This window comes from Anolis sagrei, chromosome 6 (genome assembly GCF_037176765.1).
Source record: "Anolis sagrei isolate rAnoSag1 chromosome 6, rAnoSag1.mat, whole genome shotgun sequence".
NCBI classification, from domain to species: Eukaryota; Metazoa; Chordata; class Lepidosauria; order Squamata; family Dactyloidae; genus Anolis; species Anolis sagrei.
Genome location: NC_090026.1, coordinates 129915139 through 129932251, shown reverse-complemented (window position 1 = coordinate 129932251; position 17113 = coordinate 129915139). Strand labels below are relative to the sequence as shown.

Sequence of the window (17113 nt, the reverse complement as noted above, 5' to 3'; positions counted from 1 at the left end):
ACCATTTGCAGCATCACTGCCTCATTATGTCCTAGTCTCTGGAGTGGCAAAAAGCATGCCTCCTTCCTCCTCAATGGGACATGCTTTCCAATATGTAAACATGGCTCTCATGTTCTTATCTCTCAGCCTTCTCTTCTCCAAGCTACACATCCCCAGCTTCCTCTGCTGCTCCTTCAACGGCTTGGCTTCCAGAACTTTGACCATTTTTGGTGGCCCTTCTCAGGATCCCATTCCAGCTTGTCCATATGCTTCTGGAACCGGACCCAGGATTATTCAAGGTGAGGTCTGACCGAAGCAGAAGAAAGTGGGATTGCGACTTCCCTCAATCTAGAACAGTGGTTCTCAAGCTGTGGTTCTCAGATGTTTTGGCCTTCAACTCTCAGAAATCCTAACAGCTGGTAAACTGGCTGGGATTTCTGGGAGCTGTAGGTCAAAACATCTGGGACCCACAGCTTGAGAACCACTGATCTAGATACAATGCTACTGATGCAGCCTAGAATTGCATTGGCCCTTTTAGATGCCACATCACGATGTTGACTCATGTTCAGCTTATGATTTACTACTAAAACTCCTAGATCCTGACTAGAGCAGAATAGAGTGAGACTATCAAGTTTGCAGATGACACCAAATGACAGGATCTGAATTCAAAAGAACCTCAACAATGAGAGCTGATTGGCCCAAAGTAGCAAAATGAATTACAACAAGGACAAATGTAGGATCCGACACTTAGGCAGAAAATGTAAAAATACAGGATGGGGGATGCCTGGCTTGACATGTGAGAAAGATCTTGGAGTCTTCATGGAGAACAAGTTGAACGTGAGCCAAGAGTATGGTGCAGCATCTCAAAAAGCGAATGGGATTTTGGGCTGCATCCAAAGGAGCTGAGTGTCTAGATCAGTGGTTCTCAACCTGGGGGTTGCAACCCCCCGAGGGGTCGCCTGGCCATTTCAGAGGGGTCGCGAGGTTGCCTCCTTTGGCCCCGCCCCCTCCGACTCCCGAAATAGTGGCCAGGCCCTGGGACCACACTCTTTTCGCCCACTTCAATGCCTCCGCCGCTGGTGGAAGCCTCGAAAAACGGCGAGAGGAGCCTGGAGCAGCAGGAGCAGCGAGGATTGCCTTCACCCTTCTCTGGCATCTTCTTCGTCCTCCTCTCTGTTCGGGGACTTCCAAACGGAGAGGAGGAGGGGGAAGACCCTGGAAGAGAAGGAGGGCGAGCCTCTCTTCTTCTGCTGCCCTGTGCCACCTCTTCTCGCAACCCCCCGAGGGGTCACTTGGCCATTTCAGAGGGGTCGCGAGGTTGCCTCCTTTGGCCCCGCCTCCTCCGACTCCCAAAATAGCGGCCAGGTCCTGGGACCACCCTCTTCTCGTCCCCTTCAAGGCCTCCGCCGCTGGTGGAAGCCTCGAAAAATGGCGAGAGGAGCGTGGAGCAGCAGGAGCAGTGAGGATTGCCTTCACCCTTCTCTGGGCTCTTCCTCCTCCTCCTCTCCGTTTGGGGACCCTCAGTATTTTCTGTTGGTCATGTGGGTTCTCTGTGCCAAGTTTGGTCCAGTTCTGTAATTTGTGGGGGGTCTCAGTGGTCTGTCAAAGTCAGAGCTGAATCGGTTGAAGGTACTGCAAATCCCATCATCCATTGTCCATACTCACAGAATCATAGAATCAAAGAGTTGGAAGAGACCTCATGGGCCATCCAGTCCAACCCCATTCTGCCAAGAAGCAGGAATATTGCATTCAAAGCACCCCTGACAGATGGCCATCCAGCCTCTGTTTAAAAGCTTCTAAAGGAGGAGCCTCCACCACACTCCGGGGCAGAGAGTTCCACTGTTGAACGGCTCTCACAGTCAGGAAGTTCTTCCTCATGTTCAGATGGAACAAACTCCCCCAAACATATCGTTTTTGTGACTAATCACTATGCTTTAATTAGGTTCAATTTGTAACAATAAAAACACATCCTGCATATCAGATATTTACATTATGATTCATAACAGTTGTGAAGTTACAGTTCTAAAGTAGCAATGAAAATAATGAAAATAATTTTATGGTTGGGGGTCACCATAACATGAGGAACTCTATTTAGGGGTCACGGCTTTAGAAAGTTTGAGAACCACTGGTCTAGATCAAGGGAAGTCCTGGTGTCTCTCTATTCTGCTTTGGCCAGACCTCTTCACCTGGAATACTGAGCCCAATTCTGAGCACCAAAAGAGACATTGACTCTAAGCTGGAAAGAGTCCAGAGGAAGAAGGCAACTCAAAGGGTCAAAGCTCTGAAGAGCATGAATCCCTTGGAGGAGCATCGTAAAGAGCTGGGCCTGTTTATCCTGCAGAAGAGAAGGTTGAAAGGAGACATGAGAGCCAAGAATAAATAAATATGTGAAAGGATGTCATAAGGAAGAGGGAGCAGGATTGTTTTCTGCAGCCTTGGAAACTAGCAATGGGTTCAAATTCGAGGAAACATGAGGAAGAACTTCCTGACTGTAAGGAGAGCTGTTCAGCAGAGGAACTCTTTGACTCAGAGTATAGAGGAGACTCCTTCTTTGGAGGCTTATAAACAGAGACTGAACGGCCATCTGTTGGGGGAGCTTTTCCTGCAGGGTTGGGTTTGATGGTCTTTGGTCTCTTCCAACTCTAGGATTTTATGATTCTATGATCTCGACACTATCCTGCTATAATAATAATAATAATAATAAGAATTTATTTATACCCCACCACCATCTTCCCAAGGGGATTCGGGGCGGCTTACATGAGGCCAAGCCCAACAATACATCAGTAAATTTATTTATTTATTATTCATAGAATCATAGAATCAAAGAGTTGGAAGAGACCTCATGGGCCATCCAGTCCAACCCCAATCTGCCAAGAAGCAGGAAAATTGCATTCAAATCACCCCTGACAGATGGCCATCCAGCCTCTGTTTAAAAGCTTCCAAAGAAGGAGCCTCCACCACACTCTGGGGCAGAGAGTTCCACTGCTGAACGGCTCTCACAGTCAGGAAGTTCTTCCTCATGTTCAGATGGAATCTCCTCTCTTGTAGTTTGAAGCCATTGTTCCACGTCCTAATCTACATGGAAGCAGAAAACAAGCTTGCTCCCTCCTCCCTGTGGCTTCCTCTCACATATTTATACATGGCTATCATGTCCCCTCTCAGTCTTCTCTTCTTCAGGCTAAACATGCCCAGCTCCTTAAGCCGCTCCTCATAGGGCTTGTTCTCCAGAACCTTGATCATTTGAGTCGCCCTCCTCTGGACACATTCCAGCTTGTCAATATCTCTCTTGAATTGTGGTGCCCAGAATTGGACACAATATTCCATGTGTGGTCTAACCAAAGCAGAATAGAGCATGGGTAGCATGACTTCTCTAGATCTAGACACTATGCTCCTCTTGATGCAGGCCAAAATCCCATTGGCTTTTTTTGCCGACACGTAACATTGTTGGCTCATGTTTAACTTGTTGTCCACGAGGACTCCAAGATCTTTTTCACACGTACTGCTCTCGAGCCAGGCATCCCACATTCTGTCTCTTTGCATTTCGTTTTTCCTGCCAAAGTGGAGTCTCTTGCATTTGTCCCTGTTGAACTTCACTTTGTTAGTTTTGGCCAATCATCTCTCTAATCTGTCAAGATCGTTTTGAATCCTGCTCCTGTCCTCTGGACTATTGGCTATCCCTCCCAATTTGGTGCCGCCTGCAAACTTGATGATCCTGCCTTCTAGCCCTTCATCTAAGTCGTTAATAAATATGTTGAACAGGACCGGGCCCAGGACGGAACCCTGCGGCACTCCACTCGTCACTTCTTTCCAGGATGAAGAGGAAGCCTCGGGGAGAATCACCCTCTGGGTTTGTCCATTTAACCAATTACAGATCCACCTCACCGTAATTTTGCCTAGCCCACATTGGACTAGTTTGTTTGCCAGAATTTGTTTGCCTAATTGTCATACCAGAGCAACCGAAACGTTATCCGTATTGATATTAAAGAGAAAGGATTATGGTCAGCGGTACAGGAATCCCTACTGAGCAAACGGCTGACCTTCTCGCTCCACAAGGCCTGGTTGTTGTGACCCTCGGAGAAGAGGAAGTCCTGGAGGAGGCGCAGGAGCTTCAGCGCATTCTGGGTCAAGCTGGGCAGCATGGCCGCCGTGGACTCTTTGATGTCCGTCAACGCCGACTCCATCATCATCTCCAAAAGGCTGGGAGGGAAACAAGAGAGGGGGATAGCAAACATATGAGCTGATGTCTCATAAAAAACACCATGTTGCTTTCAGGGAATATCTGGGAAGTAACGTATATACTCAAGTGTAAGCCAATCCAAATATAAGCCGAATTTTACTACAAAAACTGAGAAAATATATTGACTCGAGTATAAGCCGGGGTGGGAAATGCAGCAGCTACTGATAAATTTCAAAATTAAATTACATTAATTGAGGCATCAGTAGGTTAAATGGTTTTGAATATTTACATAAAACTGTAATTTTAGGGTAAGACTGCCCAACTCTGATTAAACCATTATTCTAACCTTCTTCAATGTAAATGTGCTTGCATATCCTTCCAATAATAACAAAGATAGTAAAATAACAAATATAATAATAACAACAATAATAAAGTAAAATGATAAATGTAATAATAATAATAATAATAATAATAAATAGAATAAAATAATAAATGTAATAATAATAATAATAATAATAATAATAATAACAACAACAACAATAACAGAGTAAAATGATAAATGACCTTGATTTGAGTATAAGCCGAGGAGGACTTTTTCGGCCTCAAAAAAGGGCTGAAAAACTAGGGTTATACACAAGTATATACAGTATTTGGGATTATTCTCCATTTCTGGCTTTTTAGCTTTGATGTTTTAAAATGCAAGAAGTAAAGGGGGCATTAAAAAAATAAGAGATCCTGCCTTGTGGATTTCTGCAAGTCACACTGGTTCCTATCATAATACTACCACTACTACTACTACTACTAATAATAATAAATACATAATTATGGTGTGATAGGTTAAAGAGACACTCCAAGCAAGTTGCCACACAACTTTCAAATCAAGTGTTGTTTGTGGCACAAACGATGCTGAATGGGTTGAGACTTGATGATGAGAAAGTCATCGAAAAACTAGAGTAAAATGTGCTGCAGGATGTCTCGTGAAACAAGGTTTCTGCAGTTTAATAAACCTTTTTTCACATTTTCATGACACAACCAACTAGGAAATGACATTGATAACCCAGGAACAAAAATCATGTTACATAGTGCAATAATGTTATATTTTCCTCTGTTTTTGCTATAGATAAAACCGCCTTCCCACTGCGCACCTGCGTTTGACCTCGTCCGGTGGGCGCACCAGTTCGCAGGCGGATCCCAGCTTGGTGAGGACGGAGAAGACCTGTCCTCGCTCCTTCCACGCAGCGTCATCCCAGCCCTCCACGCCGCGCCACGTGACGGAGAAGATGATGTTGGTGAGCAGGTTGCAAAGCTCCTCCTCGGGGGTTTGCTGTGGGGGAAGAGATCCAGAGACATGCTGGAGACAAGTACGGGAAGCTATAGGAATGTAGGAGTCTCCCATTTGGAGATCTTGGATGACCTAAGTTCCCAACTGTTGTTGTCGTTGCATGTCTTCAAGTCATTTCTGACTTATGACAATCAAAAGGCAAGCTTATCATGAGGTTTTTTTGTGGCCAAGAGTGGAGGACTGTTGCACTGTAGATTTGCAACACCTTTTCAACCAACACCACACAATGTTCAGATAATCCAATAAGTCAAAGTTTTGTCGAAGGCTTTCATGGCCGGAATCACTGGGTTGTTGTAGGTTTTTTCGGGCTATATGGCCATGTTCTAAAGGCATTTTTCGCTGCATCTATGGCAAGCATCCTCAGAGGTAGTGAGGTCTGATGGAACTAGGAAAAAGGATTTATATATCTGTGGAATGACCTGGGTGGGACAAAGGACTCTTGTCTGTTGGGGGTAGGGGTGAATGTTTCAACTGACCACCTTGATTAGCATTTGATTGCTTGACAGTGCCTGGAGCAATCTGTTGTTGAGAGGTTTGTTTCCTCTCTGTTGTTGTGCTGTTCTAATTTTAGAGGTTTTTTGTTTAATACTGGTAGCCAGATTTTGTTCATTTTCATGGTTTCCTCCTTTCTGTTGAAAATGTCCACATGCATACTATTTGAGAACAGAGAAATGCTGGACCACTCTCACAACCACCATGTCAGACTACACAGAGAAGCCATTGAAATCCACAAGAATGGAAAATTTCAACAGAAAGGAAGAAACCATGAAAATGCACAAAATCTGGCTATCAGTATTAAAAAACTCTAAAATTAGAACAGCACAACAACAGAGAGGAAACAAACAAGGACATCTAATCACTTCTCAACAAAAGATGGCTCCAGGCACTGTCAGGCCATTATATGCTAATCAAGGTGATCAGTTGAAACATTCACATCTACCTCCAACAGACAAGAGTCCTTTGTCCCACCCAGGTCATTCCACAGATATATAAACCCATTTTACTAGTTCCAACAGACCTCGCTACCTCTGAGGATGCTTGCCATCCTCAGGAGAGAATGCCTCTAGAACATGACCATATAGCCCGAAAAAAACCTACAAGAACCAAGTAAAAGTTTATTAATAAACAAGGAAAAAAGGAAAAAAGGAAGTCAAAAAGGAAGCAGAAAAAGTACAAAAATAATTCCCAATGAGATCAAGAGTTTATCAGTTTTTGAACCAAGGCATCAAAAGTCTCTAGAGTCATGATCCTACACTCAAACCACAATTTGCACTTTCCCTCACTCCTCACAACTACAAAAATTAAGATACTCCCTCCAAATACCTTGTAAGGGAAGGAAAGGAATGGCCAAAATGGCACAGATAGACCACAACTTGTACCATGGCCATTATCACCATAGGCAATGTGGGTCATTTTCCCTTGATTGCCATAAAAAGGCTGGTCAGTGAAGCTCAGTATTAGATTCTGGAAAAACATGTTGTTTTTATTATTATTACAGTTTCCAGAATCATGTGGTCAATAAATAAATGATACTGAATAGAGATAACTTGCTACGAGAATCCTGGGGATTCTGGATGCTGTCGTCCAAAGCAACTTCTCCACCAAAAAGTGTTGGTGCCTCACCAAACTAGAAACCCATTCTTCCATAGCATTGAGTCATTGCAGTTAAAGTCGTGTCAAACTGCATTTATTCTACAGTGTAGATGCACCCATAGTCTCCGGAAAAGCAAAAATAAAATAAAATAAAAAAAGGTCCTAGGGGTCTTTAAGTCAGTCATTCCCAAACTTTGGTCCTCCAGATGTTTTCACCTCCAGCTCCTAGAATCCTTTTCTAATGTTTATATAACTGTAGATTTAAAATTGTAACAATATACTTTTCATGTAAACTGCTTTGAGTCTAGGTTCTTGTGGGTTTTTTCGGGCTATATGGCCATGTTGGAATTAGGAAAATAGGTTTCAATATCTGTGGAATATCCAGGGTGGGACAAAGGACTCTTGTCTACTGGAGCTAGGTGTGAATGTTTCAACTGACCACCTTGATTAGCATATAATGGCCTGACAGTGCCTGGAGCAAACTTTTGTTGAGAGGTGATTCGATGTCCTTGATTATTTCCTCTCTGTTGTTGTAATTTTAGAGATTTTTTTAATACTGGCAGCCAGATTTTGTTCATTTTCATGGTTTCCTCCTTTCTGTAGAAATTGTCCACATGCTTGTGTATTTCAACAATACATAATAATAATAATTTAGGAAGTTAGCAAACCCATTTTCCTAGTTCCAACAGACCTCACTACCTCTGAGGATGCTTGCCATAGATGCAGGTGAAATGTCAGGAGAAAATGCCTCGAGAACATGGCCATATAGCCCGAAAAAACCCACAAGAACCTAGTGATTCCAGCCATGAAAGCCTTCGAAAATACATTGCTTTGAGTCTTCTTGTGGAAATAAATAAACATAATAACAATAACAATCCCTAACCAGGAATTCTGGGAGCTGAAGTCCAAAACATCTGTAAAGGTTGGAAACCATTGGCTTACGTGGAGATAGAGCAGGTATGGGCCAACTTCGAGCCTACAGCTATCAGGAATGGTGGGAGTTGAAGTCCAAAACATCTGGAGGGAGGGCTGAAGTTGGCCCATGCCTGAGATAGAGTGTATGCCTCGCACCAAGCGGAGACAGAGAAAAGGGAAGCTCACCTGAGGGTTGCTTGTGTTGGAAACGTTATCGCTGGGCAGCGCCTCCTGGTAGATGGTCTCGTCCAAGACGTTGGAGAGGCTGGAGCTCTTCCGTGCCCGCGTCCCAGGGAAGGGCTTGAAGCTCTCTAAGGGGGAGGGCGTCCCCGGCAGGCTCACAGGGGTCTGGCTCCCGCTCTCGACCGTGGCGGCGGAGCTGGTGCTGCCAACGTCCAAGCCCAGGTCGAAGGGGGACATGGAGAACGGGGAGAGAGGGTGGTAGACGCGGTCCACCTGCACCGCTTCCATGCTGCGGGGCTCCCCCTGCCCGGGGCCGTCCGTGTTGTTGGAGGAGGAGGAATGGCTGGCCAGGTCGAAGGAGTCAAAGGGCTTGAAGGCATATGGCGGGAAGGGTTTGCTCCTCTGCGGGGAGATGGAGTGGTCCGAGAACCCTTCAGAGAACTCTGGGTCTGAAGCCTCATAGCTCAACGGGAGGAAGACGTCCATTTCGGGCGGCTCAGCATGCGAAGGGGCCGCAGGGTCGGTCAACTCCTTCGCCGCCTCTGGATGGTCCACGATCTTCAAGAGGTCAAGGCAACCGTTGCCGTTGGCCGAGCCGGATAAGCTGTGCTGGCGGGACTCGTAGGACTCCTTGACGTACAGCTTGGTGAGGGTGTCTTGCCATCCAGCCAGTTTGGCCAAGTGCTTGACCATGTCGTGTTGGGCGTAAATCAGGTGGAAGAGCTTGAAAACAAACATATTAAAATGTAGTTTTATGAAAGATCCACAGAACAGAGATTAAAACACAAAACATGAGAACAGCCATTCCTCCACCTTTGTGGATGTGACCTTAGGGGTTCCAACCCTAAGGTTGGGAAACACTGATCTACAGAGACTGAAGTTTGGTAGCTATGACCATCCTCCAATTGATGTTGACCACAGATTCACACTGAAATACCTAGAAATTGCAAGGGAAGTGTTATCTAAGGTACAAAAAAGCATTCTTTGATTTGCAGTTTTTCACTTTTGCAGTGGTCCCTAACCTGGTTGGAGCACCTGGTTGCCAAGGTAAGCCTTTTGTTGCGCTTACCTTCCTGCAGATGTCTAGCCGGACAGCCAGCTCGGCCCGGTGAGACAGGTAAACAACAGCCATCAAGTCCTTGTAGTTTGGGGAATCTGGAGATAAAAAACAGCCTCAGTCACACCAACAACAAGCAATTTTGTTGTAACCTGGTCAGATTCTTGAATGCTCAGGAGATGAGGAGGGGGTGTGCTGGGATAGATTCAGAGGACCCAGGGGAGGATTGTAGTGGCCTGGAAAGAGTTGTTTTGGAATCTTCTAGCAGTTCCCATGAAACTGGAGAAAGCAATATCAGTTCTCATGAGAACCTGCCAGAAATGCAGGCTGGGAAACAAATGCTACTCTAGGTCAAGGCACTTGAAACTTCAGAGGCAGAGTGTACAACAACAGAGACAGACTTACTTTTCCCTTAGGCTTAGAGATAAGGAGAGGAAAAGCAGGTGTGTGAGAAATGATGTCATGGGAGGGATTGAGGCCTTTAAAAGTGGTTCCTGCTGGCAAAATCCTTTTGTGAGAGCAACGTCGTCTTCAGGTGAGCAGCTCTTGGTTCTTGGGTCCTAGGTTCTTAGAATTCATGTGTGGCATAGGTTGTCTGCCTTGGATTCATGCTATCTTGTTTCTGGATATTTTTGTGGATTGACTCTGGAGACTATATTTGAAAGGATTTTGGGCTCCTGGCTACCTTTGAAATAACATTTTCAACTTTGTTTCTCTTTTTTGAATTTGCTTATTTTTATATATACTCTTCTTTAAATAAACTTTCTACTTACGGGATTACCTGGACAAAGTGTGCTTTGTGATGTTTCAGGGCTCTAGTGCAACAAGTTTTGCATCTTGTTGGCATGGGCAAAGTTTGGCCCTCCAGGAGCTTTGGACTTAGGAATTGTGGGAGTTGGAGTTCAAAACACTTGGAGGGCCCAAGTTGGCCCATGCCAGATCTTACAAATACAATTTTTAACTTACCTGATGCAAGGACCTGCTCCAGGAGACACCGGAAGAGGAGCATAGAGACGGGAATGTCATTCAGGGAGGAGAGCAGGCCTTGGTAGCCAATGTCCTTCAGCCTCAGCCGGTATTTGCTCCGTTCGTTGGCCTTTTCGTACTTCAGCAGCTTGTACAGGATCTGGGTGGAGCAAAGACAACAAAGATGTTTGGACACGCCTTTGAGAGTGTCTAGCCCCAATAGTATGCAATTAATGCCACAGCAGGATATGAAAATAAAATTATTATTATTATTTGAAATACAAGATGAGGTTTAGACGATTTCCCTTGTTTGTATGGCTTTGCCTTTTTTGCAGGCTCCAGCTGGGAGTCGCAGCTCGCCTCCTGAATAGTATGGGGCGATTGAGAGGGGGCTGGATCTTCCATAGGTTCCATTAGTGGAGTGGGGAGCGGCTCAGGGGCTGGGCTTCTCCGCTCGGGTGGCTGGAGCCAAAGCTAGCTCATAGAACAGAACCTTCAGCCTGGACTCCCTGTCCTTGCGCGCTCTCGGGGTGAAACCGAGGCGAACTTGGCAGGATTGGGGACGGTGAAACTCCCCCAGACAGAGCAAACACATGGAATGCCCGTCGGTATCAGGCACATTCCGCCACAAGAGGTGTATTTCTTTTAAAAAGAGGTAGTTCTCATATTGAGAGCGAACTGGCCTGAGAATAGTCGCGAGTCCGTAATCTGGTCATGTGACAGAGAAGGCAGCTTAGTCAGTAAGTGGTCTGGGCCAAAACGTGGTCAGTCCACAAAAAAAAGAATAGAGTGTCTCGAAGACTAGAGAGGTTCCCACGGCTGTTGATGCGGCGGAAGAAGGAACTGAGCCGAGGCTCCCGCCTGGGGCATTTATAGTATTGGGGAGAGTGGGCGGGGCGTCCGCCAAAATGTTTCTAATACAAGATTCTAGAAGGTTCCGAACAGCTTCGCATGCGCAGAAAGTAAACCCATTATGTGCGTCTTTCACAGACTCCACGAAGAGGAAAACAAGATCACTCTGCTGGATTTTGTATTGGATCACACATTGGACACTTCCCAAATGCCTAGGACTGTGGGATGTATTGGCTGTTAGGAATTGTGGGAGTTGAAGTCCAAAACACCTGGAGGGCTGAAGTTTGCCCATGCCTGAGCTATTCTGTTCTATTCTATTTCAGGCTAAACCAACCCAGCTTTCTCAGCTCCTCATAGAGATTCATGGCTTCCAGGTCTTTGGAACGGTATCTGCTCAGAAGAGGGTGATGGTATTTTGCCTCCACGACAATCGGAATGGATGACCCCATGCGCCGTGACCCTTCCTCCGTGTCTAGCAGGGACGAGTCATAACCCCAAAGGCAAACTACGATGAACCTCACCTTGAAAATCCTCTCCCGCACTTCGTCGGAGAACTTCCGCTGGACGAGCAGCGAGAACAGGATCTCCACGTTTCCCGGCTCAAAGAGGAAAGCGTAGATCTGTTCCTGGGACGGGGAGTTCTTCTGCAGGCTGTGGATGACCTCCAGCATCCCACACACCTGCAAGACACACCGGGAGAGCCACACTCTATAACACCACTTTTGTTTCAAATGCCATTTCCTAATTGGTTCTACCACAAAAAACATGGGGAAAGTTTATTAAACTGCCAAAACTTTCTTTTCGCCCTGCAATAGCACATTTTGCTTTAGTTTTTCAATTAATATCTCATCATTGAGTCTCAACCAATTCAACCTAAGTTCCAGAAGCATTCTCTCCTGACGTTTCACCTGCATCTATAGCAGGCACCCTCAGAGATTGTGAGATCTGTTGGAAACTAGGAAAATGGGGTTTATATATCTGTAGAATATCCAGGGTGAGAGAAAGAACTCTTGTCTGTTGGAGGTAGATGTGAATGTTGCAACTGGCCACCTTGATTAGCATTTAATGGCCTAGCAGTTTCAAGGTGTAGTGAAGTGTAAATTTTAATCTACTGTTATGTATAGTTATAGATAGGCGTTTGAAAGGGTAAGTATTTAAATTTGCATAACTGAGGGGGGATGGTAGCCAGCTCAGCTCACTTTGAGCTGGGTTGCTATGGAAATAGGGGCGGAGCCAACTGCCACTTGGCAGGGCAGCCATTTTAAAACCATCAGTCTGTAGTCAGCGAACTACAGGAGTGGCTGCTTCTGTAGTAGTGAGAACCAGGAAGGTAATCTGTAGTTTTAAAACTACAGGGTAAGGCTATTTCTACTGTAGTGAGAATCAGGAAGATTTTGGCTTTTAGCCTAGGTAGTTTAGATAAGTCGACTTATTTATATTAGTAGTTAGTATATGAGTAGAAAGGGGTGAGAGAAAGCCAGTGAGAATCTTTATTGCAACAGAAATATCACAAAGAAAAAATAAGCTTGTATCTAAAGTAATCTATTAAGGAAAAAAGCATAGTTTGAAGAAAAATAAGTTTGAAACCTGTTTAGTAGAAGGAAGAGTCCTTTCCAGAGTTGTTTTAAAGAATGTTATAAATGTATCCTCTGAAGATATGTGCCTCTAAGAGTCAAGAAATATTGAAACCATCAAGTTTCTGCTACATTTCAATAAACTTGTTACCGTTTCTTTTAAAGCCCGGTCTCTGTTACAAATCTTTTCCAAGTTAAGTCATGCTACATATTGAAGAAAGACCAATTCAATATTACTAGCTATTAGCTACGTTATCTATTTAATAAACCCTTACAAAGTGGTGGCGTCTTTACAAAACCGTTACAAACTGGTGGCTTCTTCACAAACTGGTGGCATCTTTGTTACACATTGGTGAAATCTTTACACAAGGTCTGGCTTCTTACTGCCTGGGAAATTCCTATGTTGAGAGGTGATTAGGTGTTCCTGATTGTTTCTTGTCTGGAGTTCTCCTGTATTTGAGTTTTGTTTTTTTATTTATTGTTATGATTTTAGAGTTTTTATGCTATTTGTATTTTAATTTTGTTGTTGTTGTCATATGATGCTTTAGATTACATTATTGCATTGAATCCTTGATGTGAGCCGGTCTGAGTCCCTCTACGGAGGTGGAGAAGATCGGGACAGAAAAGTTTTAAATAAATAAATAAATAAATACAATTTTAAAATACTGATACCAGATTTTTAAAATCTTTTTCATGGTTTCTTCCTATCTGTTGAAATTGTCTGTGGATTTTAATGGCAAATTGCAAAATCCAATTCTCACAGGGATAGAAAGGGGGGATTCAACCTAGTTTGTGGCACAAAAACAGACGATTAAACAGGAAATAACACTCTCACACCAGGAACAGAACGTGTTCTCAAAGGTTTTCATGGCTGGAATCACTGGGCTGCTGTGTGTTTTTCAGGCTGTATGGCCATGTCCCAGTAGCATTCTTTCCTGACATTTTGCCTGCATCTATGGCAAGCATCCTCAGAGGTTCTGTTGCTAGTGTTGCTTATATTTCACCTAAAATGCTCAGGTTCTGACTTACCCACCTTTTTATATTTTTTACAACTTTCTTCCATATCTTCTTATAATTTCTTTCTGCAATTTGATCTTTGTTTTGTTACTCATAGAATCCTACAGTTGGAAGAGACCTGGTGGGCCATCTAGTCCAACCCCATTCTGCCAAGAAGCAGGAATATTGCATTCAAATCACCCCTGACAGATGGCCATCCAGCCTCTGCATAAAAACCTCCAAAGAAGGAGCCTCCACCACACTCTGTGGCAGAGAGTTCCACTGCTGAACAGCTCTCACAGTCAGGAAGTTCTTCCTCATGTTCAAATGGAATCTCCTCTCTTGTAGTTTGAAGCCATTGTTCTGCATCCTAGTCTCCAGGGCAGCAGAAAACAAGCTTGCTTCCTCCTCCCTATGACTTCCCCTTACATATTTATACATGGCTATCATGTCTCCTCTCAGCCTTCCCTTCTTCAAGCTAAACATGCCGAGCTCTTTAAGCCGCTCCTCATAGGGCTTGTTCTCCAGACCCTTGAGGTGCTCCTAGGTGCTTCCTCTTCCTACTCCTAGCTGCTTCCTCTTCCTCGTCGCCTGCCATACCTGATGCTCCTCATTCACGGCGGCCAAGTAGTTGAAGGTGCTCTGCATCTCCTCGGCGGAGAAGTTCCTGCAGAGGAAGTCCTTCACCAGGCTGAAGAGGGACGTCTGCACCGTCCGGATGTCGTCGGTGGCAACAGGTTTCTCTTTACACATCCTAAGGGAGACATAGAAAAGAAGATTATGGAGTTGAAACACCTGGCTGGGCAAAGCCATTGCGCTGCTATTGTCTGAATTCATGCAAACAAAGAAGGGAGGATTTGAAGTCTTGGCTCTGCCTTCTCCTCTCTTTTGCTTCAGTTCCCATTTATAGGCCTTCCCATTAGTGTTGATAACTTCCTTTGTATTAGCTTTTGGGTGGAACTTAAAAACATCGCTCAGAGGCCAGTCTTAGTTGATCTATTCTTTTTTCCTGCACCGAGTTCTTTGCTGGACTCATCCTTCTTTCTACAGTAGAGCTATAGTCTTTTAGAGGCTGGGATATCGTCTGGAATCCTAGGCCTAGCAATCCAAAAAAGGCATTCTTAGCACCTTCTGCTACAGTATTTAGCAGTACCTTGGCAGCCACCTCTCCACCAAAGTCAACATCGACACTGAAATGCAACACCGCCCGAGCTCTGCGAGTGCAGCATTTTTCCGAATGAAGCAGAGACTGTTTGAGGACCGGGACATCCGTAGGGATACCAAGGTGCTTGTTTATAAAGCTATTGTCCTCCCAACCCTGCTATAAGCCTGTGAGATGTGGACTGTCTACAGACGTCACATGCAACTCCTAGAACGATTCGATCCGTGTTGCCTCTGAAAAATCCTACAAATCTCTTTGGAAGACAGGCGGACAAACATCAGCGTGCTGGAAGAAGCAAAGACCACCAGCATTGAAGTGATGGTCCTCCGCCATCAACTCCGCTGGACCGGCCACATTGTCCGGATGCCCAACCACCGTCTCCCAAAGCAGCTGCTCTACTCCGAACTCAATAATGGAAAACGGAATGTTGGTGGACAGGAAAAGAGATTTAAAGATGGGCTCAAAGCCAACATCAAAAACTCTGGCATAGACACTGAGACCTGGAAAGCCCTGGTCCTTGAGCACTCCAGCTGGAGGTCAGCTGTGACCAGCAGTGCTGCAGAATTTGAAGAGGAACGAATGGAGGGTGAAAGAGAGAAACATGCCATGAGGAAGGCGCGTCAAGCCAACCGCAACCGGGACCGTCTTCCACCTAGAAACCAATGCCCTCACTGCAGGAGGAGATGCAGATCAAGAATAGGGCGCCACAGTCACCTATGGACCCACTGCCAGGACACCAAACTTGGAGGACCATCATCCTCAGACTACGAGGGATCGCCTAAGTAAGCAGTATTTTATACCAACAGTCCAAAGGACCACGGAAGCTTTTGGCCAGCCTAAGCTTCACAGGAGAGAAGATTAAGACAGTTTGTAAGCCACAACTTATAATCAATCGCTATTTGCATTAGACGCAGAAAATTCCAGAAAGATTACTACAACCAGCAAATTCCCCTTCAGTAATGTATTGTTTTAAGTTACTTTATGATAATCCCAGGTAGAGTTAACCGTTCATTCATCCTGATTCAGTAAACTCATTTGGTTATATTTTCACCTTGCCTCAAAGTTCTGTCTGCTAAGGATCTTAATCTTAACAGAAGATATCAGATAGCCCCCGAGTACAGCCAGACAATATAGTTTTCCCAAAGGCTCAGGCATGCCATCACAGAGGAGAATGTGCTATAGCAGGATGTCCTTCCCACAAAAACAAAGTTTTTAAGTTTAGTAAACTTTCCCCGTGTTTTTATGATCGAACCAAATAGGAAATGACATTTATCACCCAGGATCAGAAATCATGTTATGCATAGTGTGACGTGGGTTTGCAGGAAGCCCTGCTAGAACCCTGTGTAAGTATCCTAATTATGTTGTGGGTACAATAATATTTATGACACTTTCTATGTTTTTGCTCCCTCCGTGAAGTATTCTTACCCATAATAGGTCCGGATGGAGTCTAGGATGTACTGGACCCCATATTTCCTGCGGATCCTTTGTTTGTGGTCCTTAATTATGTTGGACAGGTACTGGATGTGGCCTGGGAAAGACGAGAGGCAAGGTGAGCAAGGAATGCCTGATGAATTGGAGCAAGTAGCAGCCTAATCTCTGATGGAAGATGATAACAATCCGAAGCCTTCTGCAGAACGATATTCAAAACATTATCTGGCATGGGGCAGCCTACATATTATTAGTGTTTTATTGTCTTTGCTTGATATTTATTTTTTATTTGCTTATGAGTTTTACTGTTATATTTGTATGTTGTTGTTTGTTGCGGCCTTGGCCTTTGTAAGCCGCATTGAGTCCTTCGGGAGATTTTGCGGGGTATAAATAAAGTTAATAATAATAATAATTATTATTATTATTATTATTATTATATTATTAAAAATTCCAGAGAACAAGCAATCAAGGACCAGTTAACACCTCCCAAACAAGGGATGCCTCCAGGCAACAACAGCCAGGCCACTTCTATGCAGATACCCTCACTGATTGAGTTTGCAAACTTCATGGCTACTCAATGCTAATTCAAGCTTACTAATTGCAATATGCACACTTGCTTTAATAGACAAGGGTTCTTTCTCTCCCCCCCCCCTTCACCCTGGACATTATTCCAAAGGTATAATATACACTCCACTTGTTTCACCTCTGAAGATGCCAACAGCTACAGATGTAGGTGAAATGTCAGGAGAGAATACTGCTGGAACATGGTCAGACAACCAAAAAAAACTCACAGAAAGCTAATTTAAAAACAATTTTGTGTGATTTTCCAACAGCAAGCTTTGTATAATGTAAACGGAGTAAACGTACCCCACAACAGACTCAAGGAAAC

At 44.5% G+C, this 17113-nt stretch overlaps 1 protein-coding gene across 1 annotated transcript in view; it reads right to left on the bottom strand.

Annotated features, from left to right (window-relative positions):
* Positions 1 to 17113, bottom strand: part of NBEAL2 (neurobeachin like 2) — a 248250-nt gene that overhangs the window by 50246 nt on the left and 180891 nt on the right. Inside the window, exons 22-29 of the mRNA XM_060782698.2 lie at positions 16222 to 16324; positions 14235 to 14388; positions 11586 to 11744; positions 10213 to 10372; positions 9259 to 9344; positions 8193 to 8912; positions 5302 to 5480; positions 4017 to 4176 (exon numbers count right to left, since the gene is read on the bottom strand). Of these exons, the coding sequence (XP_060638681.2) occupies positions 4017 to 4176; positions 5302 to 5480; positions 8193 to 8912; positions 9259 to 9344; positions 10213 to 10372; positions 11586 to 11744; positions 14235 to 14388; positions 16222 to 16324 (1721 nt within the window). The remainder of the gene's footprint in view (positions 1 to 4016; positions 4177 to 5301; positions 5481 to 8192; positions 8913 to 9258; positions 9345 to 10212; positions 10373 to 11585; positions 11745 to 14234; positions 14389 to 16221; positions 16325 to 17113) is intronic.